We start from the raw sequence: 21,435 nt of genomic DNA on the forward strand, positions 1-21,435 counted from the left end.
ATTTGAATGCGATGAGTTCGTAATCGAGAATTATCAATATCTGTGATTGGTCCATAACGACCTGCGCTGAGAAAAGCAACAGGTACCACGTGTTAATGACGTTTTCGAACGGACAAAGAAACGAGTTTAATTTCCGCTACAATTTTCAGCTACATAAACAAACATTATAAAATATATTATTGTATACGTTTAAAATGTACATATAAGCAGACAGATGGGAAAAATACAATAAAAACAAACTCTACAACATATTGTACATTTTTATTAACATATTTACAAATATTTATTTGAGAACATTTGAATACAAATAGCGAATATGAACAGCAAAAAACTGAACAGAGTTTAGGCTTTGTGACTAAAAGCTAAAGAATAAAAACACTAAATATGTTGAAAATGCTAAAACACAGAAACAGCAACTCGAGTTGAAAAAAGGGGAGTGCTTTTTTTTTTAAAAATGGAGGTTTGTTTCAAAACTGCTCTTTAAAAATATATATAAATTATAAGAAAGAAAGTCACTTCCTAAAAAAGAACCAAAAAATGCTAAAGCGTTCTTTTCTTAAAAAAGAAAAAAGAAAAAAAAAGGCATATATTACCAAATGATGTTAGAGAATTCACAGTTGCGGCATGAGTCGTATTTCAACATTATATAACAAACAGTGAAACTGTAACAAAAACATATTTGCTTTACCATAATGTGACTTAGTACTAATATATCCTTAAAAGAAATATGACAAAATGAAAGAGTTTCTGAGGTATGTTTTCACTGCATATCTTTAGTTCTGGTTCTTTCTGGTAAAAGTGTCCAGGTAAAAGCTTCATCTATACACCCTACTGATGTCAATCTATGTTTTTCACTGGTTAGTTGGTTGTTCCTGGCTCGTTATTCCAACCTCAATCCACGTCTTCTAGTTCCTCAACTTCAGTAAAGATGTCACTGAAAAAGTATTTGGAAACACTGGTTGGCTCTTCTTCTGAGTTCTACAGAGCAGAGAGATAATAGTTCTATTAATACAAGCATAAGAAGCGTTGACAAAAGGTACTGGAATATCGGATTGTATGATACCTCAATGATAGATGCAGTGGTGGAAGCAGAGGCTGGTGACGATCGCTTAACTTCAGGGTTTGTTGCAATAGTAACAGGGCCAGCCGATATCCGGTTTCTCACAGGACGTGCTTTGTTGACTGCTGGTTTTTGGGGGCATGGTTTGGCCCCTCGATGAGCTGCTGGGGGTCCTTGTGTACTCTTAGAAGAAATGAAGGACAGGAACCCCTTGGGTCTTCTGCCAGGTCTATAGAAGAACAAAATTAAAACAAATGGATTAAATATCTTTTTTTTGTTTTGTTTCAAGTTTCTTTAGTGTGCAATGTTGCTGTTTGAGCATAAAAAAAGGTCTGCAAAGTTACAAAGCACAAAGTCACTCCAAAGAAAGTTATTCTCTATTATGGTAAGGAGTGTAACATTTCTAAACATGCTCAAAGCAGTTGGTCCAGCTGACCAATCGGAACACACTACTCTTTTAGGAAGGACAAGCTTTATAGACACAGCAATGAAACAAGTGTTATTGACAGACTGGGAAAATAGGGGCTGCAATAATGTAAACTGAAAAATTATCTGTTTTTGAACATTTAAGCGTATTTAAGAATTTTAAGAAATGTTAAGAATATTTGAACATATTCTAGAAGACACCTAAATCTCACCTTGTAAGCGGCCCACTTGTGGCAATAGGCGTGATCTGACTGACACTATGCGAGTCTGATCTACTAGCTAACTCATTTGTCTCTTTGTCTGGGAGGTCCCCCTGTCCTTGGGAGGGACCTTTATGGAAAGATTCTTGAGCATAATTTTCTTGCTGTGGTGAAGAAAGGTCTGCGTTTGCTTCTCTGTCCGAGATGGTGGGTGATGTCGAGTTGTCTGTTGAAATGGCAACAGGCGCAGATTGCTCGGCCACTGATCTCGTCTCGTCTGTTGAAATGGGTAATGAGGTAGTTTCTTTTAAAGAGAGCACTGCTGTGTCCTCTTTAGCATGAGCACCTCGAGCATTTCTCTTCGAAATGGGGATGGGTTTAACCTGCAGCTTTGCTAAACAGAAGAAAGAGTTCATTGGTAAAACCATTGCTTTATGTGTGGTAATCTCGATTTATTTTAAACATTGGAAAGGATTTGTATTATTTGTTAACAAGTAGAGTGCCAAATATAATGATGACTGTGAACAAATACTTCATGTAACCAATCATTTTGTGATAACTTTTTATTATAAGTAATTTTCTTTTCTTTTGAATTTCAATTAACCCCTTAAGTGTCACCCCCCTTTTTCAAAATATACATGAAAATTCACTATCCAAACTTAAATGGTTGCAATTCAAGAATGCTTTGGAATATAGACATAAGTTTGGTCTCATTTTAAAGAAGACAGTCAGCAGAGTATTGCTCAAGTGAAATCACTTCAAAAAATTTAAGTTTAAAAAAGTTATGGAAGTTTAAATGTACTGTAAATCAAATATACTGTACTAGATATTTAATATTTAATATAAAATATATATGTTACAAAATAATGTGGACTCTAAAATTACTATCAAATCAAAGCCATATGTCTAATCAATTTGTGTTCCAAATTTGAAGTTGATCTCACAAAAATTGAAGTTCCCATGAGATTTTGTTTAGGCGTTGTACCACAAATAGCCACCGGGTGTCATTGAAATTCCATTGATTTTTTTAAATGCAATTTCCTGTGTCAAATGTATATATTTTTGTGTAAATATCACAAAACAGTTTGCAGAAATAGAACCGTGAGACTAAGACCTTTCCGACGATATGTGTTTTGTCAAGATTAGAAAAGGTTTTTATTATAAATTAAATAAATATGTTAAATAAATATGAAACATGACAACGCCACTTGGGGAGGAGCCCGCTAGAATAATTTAGAGCACCGTTTCCATGGAAACGCAAGGTCCGATTTCAAATCGGTTTGCACAGGATGAATCTTGAGTTCGTAAGCTTTCGATTGATATATGGTTTGTCAACATTAAATAAGGATAAATATAGGATATATTGTTTTAAACATGCAGTGGCAAATGGGCCCACCGGTGGGCCAGTGACACTTAAGGGGTTAATCAAAGAATACTAAAAAAAAAGTATCATGATTTCCACATATTAAGCTGCATAACTGTTTCACATCCCTAAATTAGCATCTCAGAATGATTTCTGAAGGATCATGTGACACTAAAGACTAATGGAGTAATGATGCTGAAAATTCACAGGAATAAATTACATTTTAAAATATATTATGGTAGAAAACAGTTATTTTAAATGTATAAAAAATATATAATAACTTTTAAATAATATAAAATCATCTTTAAAAACAACATTATAGTTTTTACTGTATCAAATAAATGCAGCCTTGGTGAAACTTCATTTAAAAACATAAAATAATTGGTAGTGTAATTTCTGCTCCCTTACCTCTCCGGGTTCTCTTAGATATTTTTCTCTTCTTCTCCAAATGCTCCTCCTCATCTTTAGTCCCTTCTTCCATAGACCTTTCCGATACTAAAGCATAAAGAAAATGTGTAATGAACAGAGTTTAAAACATGCTGACAAGATGACAATCTGTACCATATATTTATTTTTTAATCATAAAGATTTGCTGAAAATGTTCTCACCATGATGTTCTGTCTGACTCTCACCTTCGGTACTCTAGGAAGGAAATTACCTCACTATTAGTCACTTTTTTAGACTTTATCAAGCATCAATAGTGCTGAACGTCAAGATGCACATTTTACCACCTGAGATGTTAAGGCTGGTGTCTTGCATTTTAATTCGCCTGTCCTAAACTTGTCCATGTCCCCCGCTCCACTTTCCTTTTCCTCATCCTCTGACACAGGAACTAAAGCATCTGTGATCAGAAGGTGAGATACCTCCCTGCTTTCATTAGCACTGAAATCAAGCAGAATGCAGAAAAAAGAAATAAATAGAAAGGACAGGGTACAATTTGCAAATATGCTAATTAAATCTAGACACTGACATTTAAGAACACAGAGAGCCAGTCTCAGAAAGAAAAAAAAAAACTTAAATATGCACTGCATTAATTTGGATAACACATTTTCAACTAGGACAAAAACCAGGACACAACATCCCACAACATATTTATTAATGAGGTGGTGCATTGTCTCATGGTGTTTTACAGCATTAGATAACAGTTTAAAGCTAACTGTACCTTTGACCATGAAAATGCAACTCAGACGCTGCTGTAAGTGGGAGGGGCTCTGTTCTAAAGCCCGCCCCCTCATCTAAAGTAGATGGGATTTCAGTGAGAGACAGTATAAACACAGGTTCCTCAGGAGTTGGTTCAGCAGGTGTCTCTTCTGATTCACACCCAGAATGTTTAACAGAGCTGTCTTCAACATCCTTCCCTGGACTGGTTCTATTGTTCTCATCCAACAAGATCACAGTTTTCTGCCTGTACTCATCTTCAGAAACAACTGGCGGTGTGACATCTTGGACTACCTGAAATAAAGAAACATAACATAATATTTATTATTCCAATGTCCTTACTGTAATGATTCTACCAAAAAATCCTATTTAACCGATATTTTACCTGTGCCGATTCAATGCTCGCAACCTCTTGTTGTGCCGCTCTTTGGGAACCATCAGATTCTATAGTTACTACAACACCCTCTTCAGAACTTTTTGTGAAAATGCTCGAGGAAGAATTGGCAGCAGGCAGCTTCTCATTTATTACTTCAAGGAAACAAATGCAAACATAAAAATTAATATATGCTTTTATTTAGATGTTTAATGTAATTGTTCTGTTTAGGCAAATTTCTTGAAACCTCTAAAGAACATAAATGTGATAGTTAACACCAAAATCAAAACAAAAAATGTATTTGTTGCAAAATAAAACTGTACATCAGTCATTATTTTTACATCAATAAAGCACATTTTAAAATAAACTAATGAGAAAAAGAAATTCTGCTGTAATTATAAAAATTATATATTATTGAAATGTAAAAGGTGCACTATGTAACTTTTCCGTCTGCTAGAGGTCGCCTACTCAAAACAAAGGCGTAGTTTAATGACGCCAAGTTTGAGCTCAGAATCTTGGGACATGTGGTCTTCACCTCACAGCCGGTGGAAAAGAATCGGGATAGGACTCCGGCAGAAATCATGTTCATGGATGTGGTTATTAACGTTACTGTAGTATGAAGCAGAGCAGAGCAGAGTGTTGAGGAGCTGAGCAAGGCCGCTGGAGCAATTGTTAATAAGATCAACGCAATACGCACCTCGCGAGCAGCGGGACTTTTATGCCACCGTCGCTGGTGCCTTTTTTGGTTTAACAGTCACAAGTATGAGCTCTGTTTATCATATTAGATACATTCAAGTGTGTTGAAAATGATGTTATGACATTACTCTTTGTCGGCTGCTGTGACACTTGTTCACACTGCTAAGAGTAAAGCGTTTCTGCCAAATAAAACTGGAAACCGAGGGTAATGCAGATATGACGCTCCTTGGTTAAAATAGCAATTTTCTCACAATTTACAAATAATTGGAAATATTTGGGATATTGTAAGTACTCAACTGAACAAAATATATAACATGGCCTAGTGGTTTTTGGAAATTTTACTGAAAAAGTGTTACACAGTGCACCTTTAAAACTATTTATACAAAATGGTAATATGTTAAAATGCTGTAACAGTGGTGACACCCAGGTATACAGTTTTAACCACAATCAACATATATTATACTTATTCACACACACACACAGATTAATGTATTAATGTGTGTGTGTGATCTGTGTGACACAGATTAAACAGATTATTATTAAAATTATATATATATATATATATATATATATATATATATATATATATATATATATATTAGGGCCGGGACTTTAACGCGTTAATTAAGATTAATTAATTACGTGACTTTAACGCGTTAATTAATTACGCAAAAAAAATAAAAAATTTAACTGCATTTATTTTTGCACCGCGGAACGTTTTTCAATAAATCAGTTTCGACGGACCGATTATACTGGAACACCAACTAGCGCTCCGGAGTCACGACAACAACATGGGTGCGTCTCAATCAGCTCCCTAGTTCAGTAGTCAGGGCACTGATCAGGGAGTCAGCCCATTGACTTATGTCCTGATCAGTGCCCTGACTAGGGAACTAGGGAGCTGATTGAGACGCAGGGCATGCGCGAACATGAACGAAGAAGCTGATGAGACCGCTTTGCTTGGCCCCGTGGATGGGAAATTTTGTTTTAAAAAACGAAAGAACGAAAGGATGGAAGCGTCGTCAAGAGCAGGGTTGTGTGCAAGCTATACAACAAGGAATTTGCGTATCACCGCATCACATCGAGCCTCAAATATCACAAGTATGCTTTTGCTAAACTTAATGGCAAACATTGCGCTGGTCTGCTGGACTGAAATAAATAAACTATATTTTGTTGATTAAGCTTATGTATACAGTCATTATTCAATGGTATACTAAAAATACATGTGAAAAATTACTTCTCATTGTTCTCAGGTCAAATAAATAAACTATATTTTGTTGATTAAGCTTATGTTTTCAGTCATTATTCAATGGTATACTAAAAATACATGTGAAAAATTACTTCTCATTGTTCTCAGGTCAAATAAATAAACTATATTTTGTTGATTAAGCTTATGTATTCAGTCATTATTCAATGGTATACTAAAAATACATGTGAAAAATTACTTCTCATTGTTCTCAGGCCAAATATTTATATGCGATTAAAATGCGATTAATTAATTACAAAGCCTCTAATTAATTAGATTAATTTTTTTAATCGAGTCCCGGCCCTAATATATATATATATATACATATATATATATATATACATATATATATATATATATATATATATATTACTATGCAAAATATGTATAAAAATATGTATAAAAATATTACTATGCACAATATGTATCAAATATAAATTAAACTGTGAGATTAACCTGTTTAGAGCCATTTCACATTTTAGATAGTGGCTGGGTTTGAATTGTCATACCTGTTTTGTGTTGTGTCTGTGAGTGTGTGTGTCTGGATGTCAGGTTCGGTTTAGGTTTGGGACCGCGGGACCTCCTGACAGGTTTAGCAGGTTCATCTGATGTGCTCTGAGACTCACTAACACTGAAACACATAACATACAGACAATATTAGAGACTACTTATTTTTTAGACACATTAATATCAGTCACACATTTTGGGATATGAATTGAAAGCATAAGCTATTCAAGGAACCATTTTAATGCTTTATTATATTTATTTACAAAAATAATTAAAAATACATTTGAAATATTGAAATCACACAAAAATAAAAAAATCCATATCCTGCTCTTTTTAATACCTATTAGTCAGTTGTGGTTCTCTCGCCCCTTCTTGTTCTTTTCCTTTTTCCTCCGTGGTTATATCATCAATCTTTCTCTTCAGAGATGACACAGATCCATTATCTTCTTCAGTCACTTTTTCAGGAACAACACTTGGACTGTCTTCTCTTTTTTCAGAAGATTTTTCTGGCTGTACTACCTCAGGGTAAATAGAGGAGACTGACAGGTGATCCACAGGAACTGAATCTTCTTGGGTGAGTTGTGTTGCATTTTTATCTTTTTCTGTGACAGATGAACCCGTAAAGGTCTGCACAGAATCTGTAACAAGTTCCGGACAGATTTCCACCTGTGGAGCTCGTCTGGTTCTCAGACCTTGAACAATATTGGGTTTGTGTTTGGAGAAACGGGCTCTTTTAGGTAGTGGAACACTGTTGGAACAATCCAAATCCTGTGTCTCATGTTGAATGGTACCAGGATGAGCATCAGTTTTCTGTGATTTGATTGGCTCCTCTTTTGTGGTAGGGGTTTCATCAGCAGAAAGTTCTGGAATATGAGTTTCACTGCTCGAAAGTTCAACATAAGCGTTCAACTCTGACTCGCGACTTACAGAGGGACCAGACGTGACGGCTGTTTCTGTGATAGCTTCTTCATGGACCACCTCTTCATGTATAGTGTTTGACTGTCCAGCAATATCATTTTCACCTGAAAAAGATTTCATTCAATCAACTTTCTAATGAATATTCCAAATTTCAAATAAGTTGCATTATGAAGCTATTCTTACCAGTGCAGGCTATTTCGGATGTCTGGGTCATCTGAGCTGAGTTCCCGATGGTCAGAAGAGTCTGGGCAGCTTCATTGTTGATCTCCTTACATACTGAAAGAAATATGTATAAGTGATGTTTATTAGCATATTAAAGCTTTTGGGTATAAAAAAGGCTTGCGTTGCATGTAGGGGGCTGGTGATACAAGCAAAACTTTTAATATACAACATTCTTAAAGCTACACTGTGTAACTTTTTTAGATTATTCTTAGCTAAATACACTAAAATCTTTCAAAAATATATGTGCTCATTAATGTATATTTACTTCTTTTAAGTAATAAAGTATTCTCGTAAGTTTATAATATTCCATTGAAAATACATACGGGTGAGGGGTTCGAATGCTGGTCGCCATGTTGCCCCTCCATCTTGAAAGTACATTAGCCAAAGAGGGACATACCCGTAAATTCAAGCTTCGCCTTTCGCGTTTTAACACTGGATGGCAGTCATGGACGAGGTCGAACTGGAAGCCATGTTAATCTTGGACTAAATTGGCCACCGTAGGAGTTAAAACGAAATCGGAATTGAGAGAAACAGAAAGTAATATTCACTGGATTGTCATATACCTTTACACCGCTAGATGGGGGAAAATATCACACAGTGTAGCTTTAAAAGTTTGGTTGATGACACAATATACACATGGTTGCGGAAAATAAACCGATACAAATAAAATTATTTTTAATTTTAACAAATGTGTAAATTTAAGAAACACATTTATCATAAATACTTATTTTATCCAAATTGTTTTATTGTTATTATTTGAACAATTGTATTAAATGAAATTATAAACAAATGTATCATAAATTAATTATTAATTGATTCATATTTTTTGTCTAAACAGAAAACTAGGCTTGTATCTGTGCAGTTTTTATCCAAATAATTTTATGCTGGAATATAACATTTCATTGCATACTGGAGACCTTTTTGACTACATGTGATTACGAGATATAAATGCATTGTTAATATAGATCATAACTCATTCGGTAGTTCATTCAGTTAGATTATTTGTTTCTCCATGTTTGCTGGTGGTAGGAAAGCATGAGTTTCACCTTACCTTCCATGTGGTCTGGGTCAAGAAACTCAATGACATCCTTAAAAACAAATCAGACACAAATTAGTACCAACTCATCAAATCATTCAAAATCACTCCGATTTAAAAGTAAAAGATTCAGCTGACAACAAATGAAGGTGTTTATGATGGACACCACAACAGTAAACAGATGTGACAAGGGACAGAGGACCCTGGGCAGACTTACAGCAAGCAGGTCCAACTGGTGTTCATAAAAGACAGGGCCAGCAGGCAACACCACCTGCTCACATGACATCTCAGGGCACAAAGCATTCTGGGAAGTACTCAGGATATCAGGCAAATTCACAGAAATGTCCAGCTGAGAGCCAATGGGAATGAGTGACAAGAAAAAGGAAAGGACCATGAAAGGGCAGGAGGGAGGGAGTTTTTTTATGACATGCAGAAATGAATATGAACAAAATGGTGAAACTGAACATATGGTCAGAAACATATTTTAAGCAGGTATAATTTCCCCCTACAAAACATTATTCAGATTTGTTAATTGTCACAAGCTGTTAATGGAATAAAATAATTATGGTTAGTGTTTAGATAGCAAAATCCCAATTTTAGTATTACAAAATTCTGTAAATGTGAAATTTTTCCAAGGATACTGTGGCACCTTGGGGATCGCATGACACCCCTGGCGTAAAATATGTTTATGACCTTATTCTTTGAAAACTAACCAGAACATAATTTATGCAAAAAAGAAAAGCACATCAGCCTCAAGCAGGAGAGTTTTAAGAATAGAGCTGATGTGTGATGAAGGGGGTTCTACTAAGGTCCTTTTTATGGTATCAAAATACATAAACACACCTCTTCCATGGTTTCTACCACCTCTGAATTAACGGGCAGCGGAGGGCGTAGACTCATTGGGACAAATGCCTGGTTTTCCTCTTCAGGGTATGAAGGAAAGTCCACCTGGCTCAGGACACAATCTTCTACGTTCTCGTCCTCCTCCTCATCATCTTCATTTCCAGAAGCAAGTAAGGTCACCAGTCTAGATTTTCCCCTCCTGTGCATGCCCTGTTTCAATGTGGGGCCTGGTTTTAATTTAGCCCTCCGGCCGGGTGCCTTGAAACCCTGATTAGTAATTTTGGAAGACACAGGAGGTTCAGAGAGTTCTTCCTCATCTTCCTCCTCCTCTGCTGCTGCCTGCATCACATGCTGAGAGAGCTTAGGGATCCTTCCTGACCTAAATAAAAGAGAATAATTAGTGTGACAAGCAAAACTGAAACCAAGACAACAGAATAATGCCTACAAAAATAATAATATTTAATGATAAACTGATGCATAAATACATCTAGAGCTGCACCATTCTGGATAAATTGAGGATCACAATTTGTTTTAAAAATAGAGACCACGATTCTCCCATGATTCTTAAAAGACAACAAAACAACATGTAATTTACTAGTTTACTTATTGAATTGTAATCATTTATTTATTCATTTTTATCCAGATGAAAAATAGCCTCTGGGCTAATTCTGGCTTTTTTACTCATGTTTGTTTATGTGTTTTTATGAAACTTCATTGTCTCCTTACAAATAAATTAATCTAATATAATCTTAATGAATTAATTAAGGACTCACTCATAAAGACATAATATGACAAATACATTTTCAACAGTCATGCCTCACCACCTACTGATGTAGTGATGTAATTGATACAATCTTCTTTACTTGAACCATCAGGTTCGCTTCACGGTGATTTACTGTATTTTGATCACTACTATAAAAAACGTGTGTGGTTGAATGAGCCACAATTGTAGTTTCAGGGTATATGCAGGAATCCTGAAGTTAATTTCAATACCTTTTTAAGACTTTTTAAAGACCTTCTCAAAATATTTTAAGACCTCATCGCACTTCAAGTTCTAATCGGCAACAAACCTTTAATAAACAGTTGTAGTCGAATGTAGACTTAAAATCTCTATCGTATGCCAATTTTGTATCGTTTATATTGCATATCTGTTTCGCAACGTATGGAGGGCGACACATTACCTAACTGCGCATTTTGCAAAATACATGACGTCACCCGTAGACAGCGCTGGCCAGGGATGGAAATGAACTTTTTTCAAAGTCTACCACTCAATGTTTTTACCAGCCACTTTTTTGTTTTTAACTGACAATGTGTAACTGCATGTGAAAATTAATACTACAAGCTTTACAATACTTCAGCAGTTTATTTAATCTCAAGTCTCAATGAAATACTGACATTTTCACGATGATGTGTGGTCTTTTATGGCTTCCAGTTTTATGGTTTTTAGTCCCAAGAATGAAACTATTCGTTTTGGCATCTTTGAAGCGTGTTGACGACACACCGAGCAGAACATTGTCAGTAGGGATGCACCGAAATCAAAATTCTTGGCCAAAACCAAAAAAGAAGAAACCAAAGCCGAAAACCAAAAATGGTTTTGTAACTCATGTGTACATTAAATAATAATGTTCATACCTACTGGCCTGCAGAAAGGTAAAGAAATTGAATAAAGTAATCAAATGTAAAATAACTGCATATTTAACTGTTTAAATGAAAGATTAATCCTTATTAAACTTACAAAAGCTATTCAATCAAGAGCATTGTTTAATGTCAAACTAAATATAAAGACATCACTCAAGCAGCAGTAAAGGCTACTGCGCCTTTAAGACCTGATGCAGGGATATGCTTGTCTTTCTCGACTGTGCATACTATACAGTTCACTTAAGGCATATTCAGACTATATCTGCTAGGATACTCATCAAGATGGACATGTTGACATACTTCTTGTGTGAGTTTGTCCGTTTAAGCGCAAGACTTGAAAGAGAACTCAATATTTGCGCGCTGTGAGACGAGCGCTCGTCTCACAGTGTGTCTTCACGCGAGTGACGACGGAGAAAACGACTGGTTATATGCGCACATACGGCAGCACTCGTATGCATTGAACAAAGTTTACAAAGAGGTGAAACAGCTCGGTAGGTGAAGCGAGTTTACCCGCCACAACTCAAAATCAGCCGCATTTGGCTGGTGGTGGTGCGAATGTTCATCTCTGGCACGCGCGCTCCGAGCCGATCTCAGACTGAGCGCCCAGTTGTTTTTTAATACTTATGGGGATGAAAAGAAATATATTCATAAATACCTTTTGGAGTCAAACTCTTTTGACAAAGCTTGAACAAAATACTTTCAAAATGTAAGACTTTATTAAGCCGTGATAAGACTTTTTAATACTTTATAAGGGTCTTAATTTTCCCAAAATTGATTTATCACCTTTTAAGACTTTTCAAGACCCCGCGGATACCCTGAGTTTTGGTTTTGTTAATTAAATCTAAAATATTACAAATATGTTTTGTTAATTAAAATAACCTTGCAGTAAAATATCATATTAGATGAACAATTAACAATTAAACTAAAGAAAAGTAGCCAAGGCAACTAACTGACATAAAATAAGTTAAAGCTACTAAGTACATAAGTAGTAAAATTGCTAAAAACTAAACTGAATTTGACAAATTAAATAGAAATGCAAAACAATGAAAATGACAAAGCATATTGTAAAATTACAACAACAAAAATTACAATAGCTCAAAATAAAAAAAATAAACCCTGATTAAAAATATAAATAAATACTATAATAGTATAAAATAATCCTAAAATTAATTTGCAATGGGAACTGTAAGCGTGCTTTTATTGAAATATTCTAAATATATCTAAATGTTCTCATGCTTACCTTGTTGGTTTATTGAATATCTGTTCATGTACAGCCCTTAGCTCAGGTTCTTCCTCTAAATCTTCCAAATCAAGAAGAACTGTAGACTGCTTCTTCTTCTCCTCTTGTATCAAGTCTGAAGGCACCTACAAAAAGAATGAATTACATAATTATGTCAGACAAAATAGACTGTCACAAAAAATGCCTTTGTACTACATTTTATTACTTTGCAATACATCTGTAAGATTTCTCATTTAACAGCTAAAAACGCTACCTTGGTGGACCTGTCCATTTTACTGTCCTCCCCGACTGAGGTCCCACCCTCACGCATATTGCTTTTGGGCTCAGGGCGCCTGTTCCCCCATCTGCGGCTGAGGTTCGGGACTGGCCTCTGGGGTCGTCCCTTGAGCTGAGCCGGTTTAATAGCAGGACTCTTGTTTATGTTCTCTGATGAATCAGATTCCCTTAACCTGCTAAAAAGAGAATCATGTTCAGCCCCAAATGGTCTCATAACATAATAAATTACAACTGCATTATTTGTGCAGAAATTACACTTCTGTTCAAAAAGTCTGGGGTCAATAAGATTTTTTTTTACAGAAAGGATCCATTAAACTCATCCACAGTGACAGTAAAAACATTTAAAATGTTACAGAAGATGCTGCACTTTTGACATTTCTATGATCAGTTTCCAAAAAAATATTAACTTTTCACGTTTTCAGAATTGACAACAATAAGAAATATTTCTTGAGTACAAAATCTAAATATTAGAATCACCCAAAACATTTGAACTGTTCACGACACCTTTAATTGAAAAAATGTACTTTAAATGTAATAATGTGAGATATCTGTAAGGATTCAGTCAGATATTTGGCTTACCTGTCATCTTGTGTCTGTCCATCAGAAGTGGCATTTTCACAGTCCTCAGGTTCATCTATTGCAGCTACAAATCAGCAATGAAATATATCAAATGTTAATAAAAAAAGTTTGAGCTGTTTTAACTGAAAGCACTGACATATCTTAAAATATTTCTGTCATTGTTTAGTCTCAAAATGCACACAGTAATGTTTTTTTTCTAAGGCACATTTATAAAAGCTACCTAAATGTCCTAATTGAACTAAGGTCTAAAAAAAATGAGAAATATTTTCCCTTGTTCCTTAATGCATACCCTCTCCATTTGTCTTCTTGTTTCTCCTCTGTGGAGTATACGCCCCTCTTCCCCTGTGTTTCTTTGAAGTGGTTTCACTTCCTCCATCATTTGACAGGTCTTCATTCTCCTTTTCTCCTGCAACCACATCGCTGTCCGAATCCTCTGAAGTGTCCATATCCTTTCTTTTAGAGGCTGCATTAGAAAATAGTGTAAGTGCGCACGAGAATTTGGCTAAAAAAACTGTGAATCTTAGACAGGCAGTTAAACTCAACTGACCTCTCACTTTCCTGTGGACTCTATTCTGTGCTTTAGCCAACTTGACGAGCTCTTTGTTTTTGTTTTTCTTCTTTTCCTCATCTTTTAGGATCTGCTCCATTAATTTTTTGAAGAAATCTAGATCCAGGCGCCGCTTCTCCTCTGGAAATATAATTAATTCAGTTTACTTGATTTTCAACCAATTAACTTAAAGGGATAGTTCACCCAAAAATTATTATCCCATGATTTAGTCACCCTCAAGTCATCCTAGGTGTATATGACATTCAGACGAATACAATCAGAATTATATTAAAAAGTGCCCTGACTCTTCCAAGCTTTATAATGGCAGTGAAGAGCAGCTAAAAATGTGAAGCCCAAAAAAGTGCATCCATCCATTATAAAAGTAATTCACACGGCTCCAGGGGGCTAATTAAGACCTTCTGAAGCGAATCGATGGGATTTTGTAAGAAAAATATCCATATTTAAACCTTTATAAAGTAAAATATCTAGCTACCGGTGGACCACCTTCTGTATTAAACTTACGAAGGTGTATCTCGCAGACGACATCGACACACCAGTTAAGCTTTTCTCGTTGAAAATGGACTGCGGTCCACCGGTAGATATGTTACTTTATAAAGCTTTACGATTCGCTTAAGAAGGCCTTTATTAACCTCCTGGAGCCGTGTGGATTACTTTTATAATGGAAATTTTGGGCTGCCATTGACTGCCATTATAAAGCTTAGTTTAGCCAGGACTTTTTAAATATAACTCTGATCGTATTCGTCTGAAAGAAGAATGTCATATACACCTAGGATGACTTGAGGGTGAGTAAATCATAGGCTAATTGTTATTTTTGGGGTGAACTGTCCCTTTAATATGTAATATCATATGAAATCAATTTATTTTGTCTTTTAAGAGTGGTTAGTTTAAGGTGGTTGGATAACTGTTCAAGGTCACTTACTGAATGCTTTATCTATTCTCCATGAGTTATTTCTCTCCTCTTTCTTGAACTTGTTCTGGGGGAATAAGACAACACCAAATTGAGGTGATTGGGGCTCTTGAAGATGAACTTGCATTATTATGGCACACATCCAATATGTCCAAAATCGACAAGTAATTCACTTGAGGTGACAGACTACCATTAAAAAAGTTTGGGGTGAGAAATTAATGAATATACTTCTATTCAACAAAGACATATTAAATTGACCAAAAGACACAGTAAACACATTTATAATGTTGTAAAGATTTCTATTTTAAATAAATGCTGTTTTTCGAAGCCTTCTATTCATCAAAGAGTCCTAAAAAACACAGCACAGCTTCCACAAAAATATTAGGCAGCACAACATTGATAATGAGAAATGTTTCTTTAGCACCAATTCATGATTTCTGAAGGATCATGTGACACTGAAGGCTGGAGTAATGATGTTGAAAATTCAGCTTTGACATCACAGAAATAAATAGCATTTTAAAATATAGTAAAATAGAAAACAGTCTATTTCAATTGTAATAATATTTCAAAATATTTATGTTTTTTTGCTGTATTATTGATCAAATAAATGCAGACTTCATGAGCATAAGATGCTCCTTTAAAAACATTAAACATTTGAACCACAAACGTTTGGAGAATAGTATGATCAACAACTATCAAGCATACATGTGTTTAGTGATATGCATAAAAAAAGGATAAAACAAAGATAAACCTTAATCTCCAATCGACCTCTGTGTGGAAACAGCTGACCAATCATGGAGAAGTCTGTCCCCACCATGCTGATGGCCAAGTAAAACATTTCAGTCTCTGGAAAAGTCATACAAAATCCTATATGAATGAAATGTACGACACACTTTAAATTAAGAGGTGCAATGTGATTGACTTTTGACCTCCACTGGACCAGGGTTTGGTGTAGGTGCCCTTCCTAAAGCTGGAGTAAGTGGTGGTAGAGCCACGTTCAAAAATGGGATCTCTGTCATCTGCCGGATTGGGTCCTTTTGCCCTTGACACCTGGACTGTTAAACTACGCACACCCACACAACAGAATAAAAAGCATTTTAACACTGGGAATATTGTACACTTTACTTCTACTAAAATAATTCCCGGACTACCCTTCTCTATGAGGAGCAGCTCAGGATAAAAAGGAACGTCACTAACCTCTCCTCGTCTATAATCAGAGAGCCATCCTCCGCCACCTTTACCCTGGGCACTAGCATAGGTTCTTCCTCATCTGGCTGAGTTTCTTCCACTCTCTCCTCATCTTCCTCATGACCAGCATCTTCTGCCACCGTCTCCTGAACTGGTGGAGCAGCTGGAGTCGTAGAGGAACTAAAGAAAAACAAGTGTTTAAACTTGCATATAAAATACAATATTTTTAATACATTGGCCATATTTTGCAGATTTGAACATTCATGTAGTATGTAATACATCTGTTTGTGAATGTAAAACGTCTGGAAAGTTTCAAAGACCAAAGTGCACAATGAATGGAGTTATTGTCTCCCAAAAAATTAGTAATCTTTAAAATAGCATAATATGGGCACTCTATCAAAAGCTAGAGGCAAAATCAAAGGCAAAACAACAATAATACAACAAAATATATGTATAATCACATATAATCTGCATTAGCATTTTTAAAATGTTGCATCTGCAATACACCACCCACATTTAATAGACATCTTGCTGTCATATGCGCGCTATTGGGAGATTGATAGGGTGATTAAGCTTACGTTGGTGTAGGAGAGTCATCTAATTCTGTCTCTGATGCTTTCTGCTCTTCTTCTGTGAAAGACCTGTGCAGAAAACCAAGACATTGAAAACGAAATAACATAAATCATACAATCAACACTACCATTCACATGGACTTCCAAAACACGCAGGACTTAAGAAAGGCACATACTTCATCGGGTTGGAAACAGGCAGGTAATAGATCAGCTCTCTCATGGTCATTTTGGTGTGATCTTTAGGTGCCTTGCGTTTATTGATTCCCATCTTGGGTTTCTTCTTGTCTTCCTAGATTCAGGTGACAATAGAGTGATCAGAGTATCATATCAAAAACATTGAATTAATTCCCTTAGGAATTCTTCATAAAGTGACAGTCCCAACATGTGCCAGGATATACAGCAGCGATCAAAAAAGTTTTTTTTAGCCTGGGACAAAACATAATAAAAAATAAAAATAAAAAATATTTTTTGAACATCCAAGTTCAAAAGAACAGCATTTATCTGAACTATAAAGCTTTTTGCAACATTAGAAATGTCTATACTGTCACTTATACAAACATATATGTCTATACTGCTCAGGTATCTGATGGATTAATGTAATGCATCCCTGCTAAATAAATATATTCATTTCTTTAAGCCCCCCCCCCCCCCCCCCCCAAAAAAAATCTTACCACCCAAAAACATTTAAATGGTAGTACAATGTTGCAAAAGCTTTTTTAATTCAGATAAATTCTGTTATTTTTAACATGTTTTACACAACTGTTTCAACATTGATAATAATCATAAATGTTTCTTGAGCTGTAAATCCTCATATTAGAATGATTTCTGAAGGATTTTAATAATATTTTACAGTAAGTAAGTAAATAAGTATGTATGTATGTACATGGATGGATGGATGGATGGATGGATGGATGGATGGATGGATGGATGGATGGATGGATGGATGGATGGATGGATGGATGGATGGATGGATGGATGGATGGATGGATGGATGGATGGATGGATGGAGCCGTGACTAAACGTCTGTCAAACACACGTGATTACTGGACATTAAAACCGATTAGTTTTAATGTTAGCCTTTATTCATTCAATTTCATACTTAAATGCTACTGTACATCTCTGAGCTGCCACTGTAAATATGTATATACATTTATTTTGTATTATACAATACACTGGGAATGTATACAAGGTTTAAGTTTAAGTAAGGGTTTTCAAGTCTTTCAAGTAAAAAAAAAAAAAAGAGTATTTCAATAAAAACATTTTATTCTTATCCCTTTTCTGTTCCTGTCGCCTAAGAATAGAGCAGCAAAAAAAAAAAAAAACGAACCGAAAAACCGCGGTTAAAAACCGAGGTATGTATTGAACCGTGGACCAACTGTATTGTTGCATCCCTAATAGATACATACATAGATATATTAAATATATTAAAATAGAAAGCAATAATGTTGTAAAACTGCAATAACATTTTAAATGGTAATAATATTTCACAATATTCCAGTTTTTACTATATTTTTAGAAACTTTTTTTGTGCTTTAGAAAATCAGATATGCCTTGATTATTTTTAACTAGATTTATATTGTTTATACTTATATACTTTATATATATATATATAGACATGTAGATGAATATATAGACATCAAAAGGGTAAAAATATCAAAACACATTAATGTAAAGTACATACACACCTTGTTTTTGCTCATTTCTTTTTTGAGAAGCTCCCGAAGTTTTCGAGCCTGAGCTAACTTGACCATATCTGCTGGGTCATTCAGAGTTTTTAACGATTTGAGAATTTTCAATGGCGACTGAAGTTTTTTTAGTCTTTCTCTTAACAGATCAGTTTGGCTTTGCCCCGGAGGTGGCTCAGAATCACTCTGCTGTTGTACGACCATGTCTTCCACAGCAGGAGGAACCGGACACGCTGGAGGGCTTTCATGAACCAAAACAGTATTAGGTTTGGAGGTTCTAAGGGGAAATTGGGACTCTCCTTGCTGAACAGTCGACGGTACAACAGTGTCTTCCAACCCTCCATCCCCTTGAGTCTCTGCATCTTGGTCATTCCGCAGTGGGGCTGCAGGGATGGGCTGCACTTTGGCTTGTCTGCCCCCTCCAGAAGGTCTCCGTCTTCCAGGAGCCCTGGAGTTTGGGACAGGCTCAGGTATCTGATGGAAAGTCTCTGCAGTGGGGGTTGATGTTTCAGGTTCAGTGGGTGTTACTGGTTTCACAGGGGACTTGGACGGAGATTTAGGAGTCCTAGAGGAGGCTGGGGAAGCTCGAGGTTTCGCTAAGTTGGGCAGAGCTGTGAAGCGTTTCCTCCTCTGAGGACCAGAAGTCACAGAGGTGCTTGTTGAATCATGGGCATCAGAACTTTTAGATGCTTCAGCCCTGTTGTGAAGCAAAGAATCAGTGAAAAACAGGCAATGTCTGTTGCATAAAGTAACAGTCTAACAAAACCTAGTACTAGTAGTAACCAAGCAGCAACCTCCCTCGGTCTCTTTTGAAGCCAAACACGGAAGTGACTTAAAGTGCAATTAATTGACTGGCCACAAGAGACAGGCTCCAAAAGGCAGTCCAATCTGTCTCTCCGCAATGTAAAAAAAGAACGAAAAAAAAGCCCATGTTTACAGCAGAAAAAAAATTATTTACAGCCTGGTACAAGCTAATTTGTCCCATCATGACCTCTGTGAGGGGGTCAGGGGGTGATTTTTTTTTAAATAACACAAACATGCGAATTATCTTAAGCCTTAAAGTTCTGCATAATTAAGGGTGGGGCGGGGCCACTTGAGTGACAGGTGAATTGTAACTATGGTTGAGGTAGGCAGCTGTGGTTTCAGCAACTGGTCACCTTAGCTCCATCTACGTCCTGCCTCTTTCAGTTATACAGGAGTTATGTACGGTGACGCCCTGCCAATACGGCAACAGCCGGCTTTTTAACTTCAAAAATGCTTTTCGGAAACCTAAAGACATTAGGTCCCTTTTATTAAAAGTCTATGGTAGTAACCTAACAAAAAGAACATCCTTAGGAACATCTAACACTTTTGTAGTATTCTATGTTATTTACTACAACAACTAACATTTTTTGTCTCTACATAGACATGCATAACAGACATGCAGTTTTTATGACCTAATATTAATTGACACATGATGGAATATTAACTTTAAAAATATATATATTTTCCACACTGAAATACAATTTAAAATGAAAAAGGTGATTAAAATTGGTTTTTAAAAAAACTGCTTAATAAACATAATCAGATATTTATAAGACTGAAGGTCCAGACTCACTCTTTATCGCTAGTGGCCTCCAACTGGTTACTAGGGCTGCTGCTCTGAGAGGCTTCCTTATTAGTCCTTTCCAATGCTATTGGTGGGTCAGTCTTAAACTTCTCAGTCATGACCTCTGACCCCTCAGATGGAGCAGAGTCAACAGGAACCTGGGGAGGCTGAACATTATCTTGAGAAGCTGTCAGAGCTCGGCCTGTGGGCTTCACATTGGGGCGGACGCTAATTCTTGATCTGCGCATCATCTTTCTGTTTAGAGAAAAGAGAGCAAAATAAACATAATAACATATACATATATACACACACACACACACACACACACATATACATATATATATATATATATATATATATATATATATATATATATATATATATATATATATATATATATATATATATATAAAAACTTGTATGTTAGGTCCAATTATAGTGAATAATCGATTTTTAACAGAACTTACATACATATATACATACATACAAAATTGTATGCTAATTCTCGATGTGTGCATCATCTTTCTTTCTGTGATGATCTTTTTAAAATATATAATATGATATTATTGATTTACAATAACACAGTAGGGAAATATTGTCATGTATGCTAAAACATTTCTGAGGGTCTTACATTCAGTTTGACAGTTGAGGATAGCCATTAAGTACTAATTAAATGTAATACACTCACATATGTCTCATTGGATAATAATTAAAACAGTAATAAACTTCTATGTGACAAATACTTACAGTGCTGTTTACAACATTTCTATTCGCATTGCATCAGTGTAATTCTTTCCCAAACTTTTACGTGCTAACTTACTTTATTTCAAGTTATCATTGCGACGCACAAATGTTTTATTTCCAGCAACTCAAAACAAATGGCTCTTTGGTTTTGTTCAATATTTTTTATTTTCCCCCGACTGGCCATTGAGGGTCCTGTCTAATGCCCATTAATAGAAGTCGGTCGGTTTAGTAAAGCAACACTGCGTTTTACAACATCACTATACGTTTAAATATGTGACAATTACAAAATCTTACTTTTAAGGTGGTCCAGGGTGATTTTATTGTAAAAAAAAAAAAATCTTTAGCGGCTCACGTCCTCCATGCTTGATGTTAGTTACTGGACATGCGCACTGAGACCCGGAACGA

The 21,435-nt window shown here is 35.7% G+C and overlaps 1 protein-coding gene across 3 annotated transcripts; it reads right to left on the reverse strand.

Moving 5' to 3' along the window:
• Positions 1–567: 567 nt before the first annotated feature.
• zgc:162472 (uncharacterized protein LOC553495 homolog) lies at positions 568–21,420 on the reverse strand. 3 transcript variants are annotated; one of them, XM_067422949.1, is made up of 28 exons: positions 21,325–21,420; positions 20,296–20,541; positions 18,699–19,395; positions 17,190–17,302; positions 17,020–17,082; positions 16,451–16,621; positions 16,183–16,316; positions 16,005–16,099; positions 15,266–15,320; positions 14,326–14,466; positions 14,068–14,241; positions 13,779–13,842; positions 13,177–13,372; positions 12,924–13,048; positions 10,046–10,424; positions 9,420–9,551; positions 9,218–9,254; positions 8,128–8,220; positions 7,367–8,048; positions 7,029–7,150; positions 4,593–4,735; positions 4,212–4,501; positions 3,781–3,931; positions 3,658–3,691; positions 3,458–3,544; positions 1,699–2,080; positions 1,064–1,289; positions 568–978 (listed from the first exon to the last, which is right to left on the reverse strand). In XM_067422949.1, the coding sequence occupies exons 2-28, from the start codon at positions 20,535–20,537 to the stop codon at positions 892–894; spliced, it is 5,115 nt and encodes a 1,704-aa protein (XP_067279050.1). In that variant the 5' UTR covers positions 20,538–20,541; positions 21,325–21,420; the 3' UTR covers positions 568–891. The 3 variants fall into 3 exon arrangements, with proteins under 3 accessions (XP_067279050.1, XP_067279049.1, XP_067279051.1); XM_067422948.1 differs by having other exon boundaries at positions 13,177–13,375; positions 21,325–21,419; XM_067422950.1 differs by lacking the exon at positions 9,420–9,551 and having other exon boundaries at positions 13,177–13,375; positions 21,325–21,419.
• Between the last annotated feature and the right edge of the window lie 15 nt (positions 21,421–21,435).

This window comes from Pseudorasbora parva, chromosome 18 (assembly GCF_024679245.1).
Source record: "Pseudorasbora parva isolate DD20220531a chromosome 18, ASM2467924v1, whole genome shotgun sequence".
Taxonomy (NCBI): domain Eukaryota; kingdom Metazoa; phylum Chordata; class Actinopteri; order Cypriniformes; family Gobionidae; genus Pseudorasbora; species Pseudorasbora parva.

What these genes read in the sequence shown, in the direction of transcription:
- zgc:162472 (XM_067422948.1), bottom strand. Translation starts at nt 20,537, where the DNA reads ATGATGCGCAGATCAAGAATTAGCGTCCGCCCCAATGTGAAGCCCACA. An exon ending in ACAGACACAACACAAAACAG is followed by an intron (nt 4,736 to 7,028) that starts GTATGACAATTC and finishes GTTTCCTTGAAG; the next exon opens with TAATAAATGAGAAGCTGCCT. An exon ending in CCACTGCATCTATCATTGAG is followed by an intron (nt 979 to 1,063) that starts GTATCATACAAT and finishes TCTGCTCTGTAG; the next exon opens with AACTCAGAAGAAGAGCCAAC.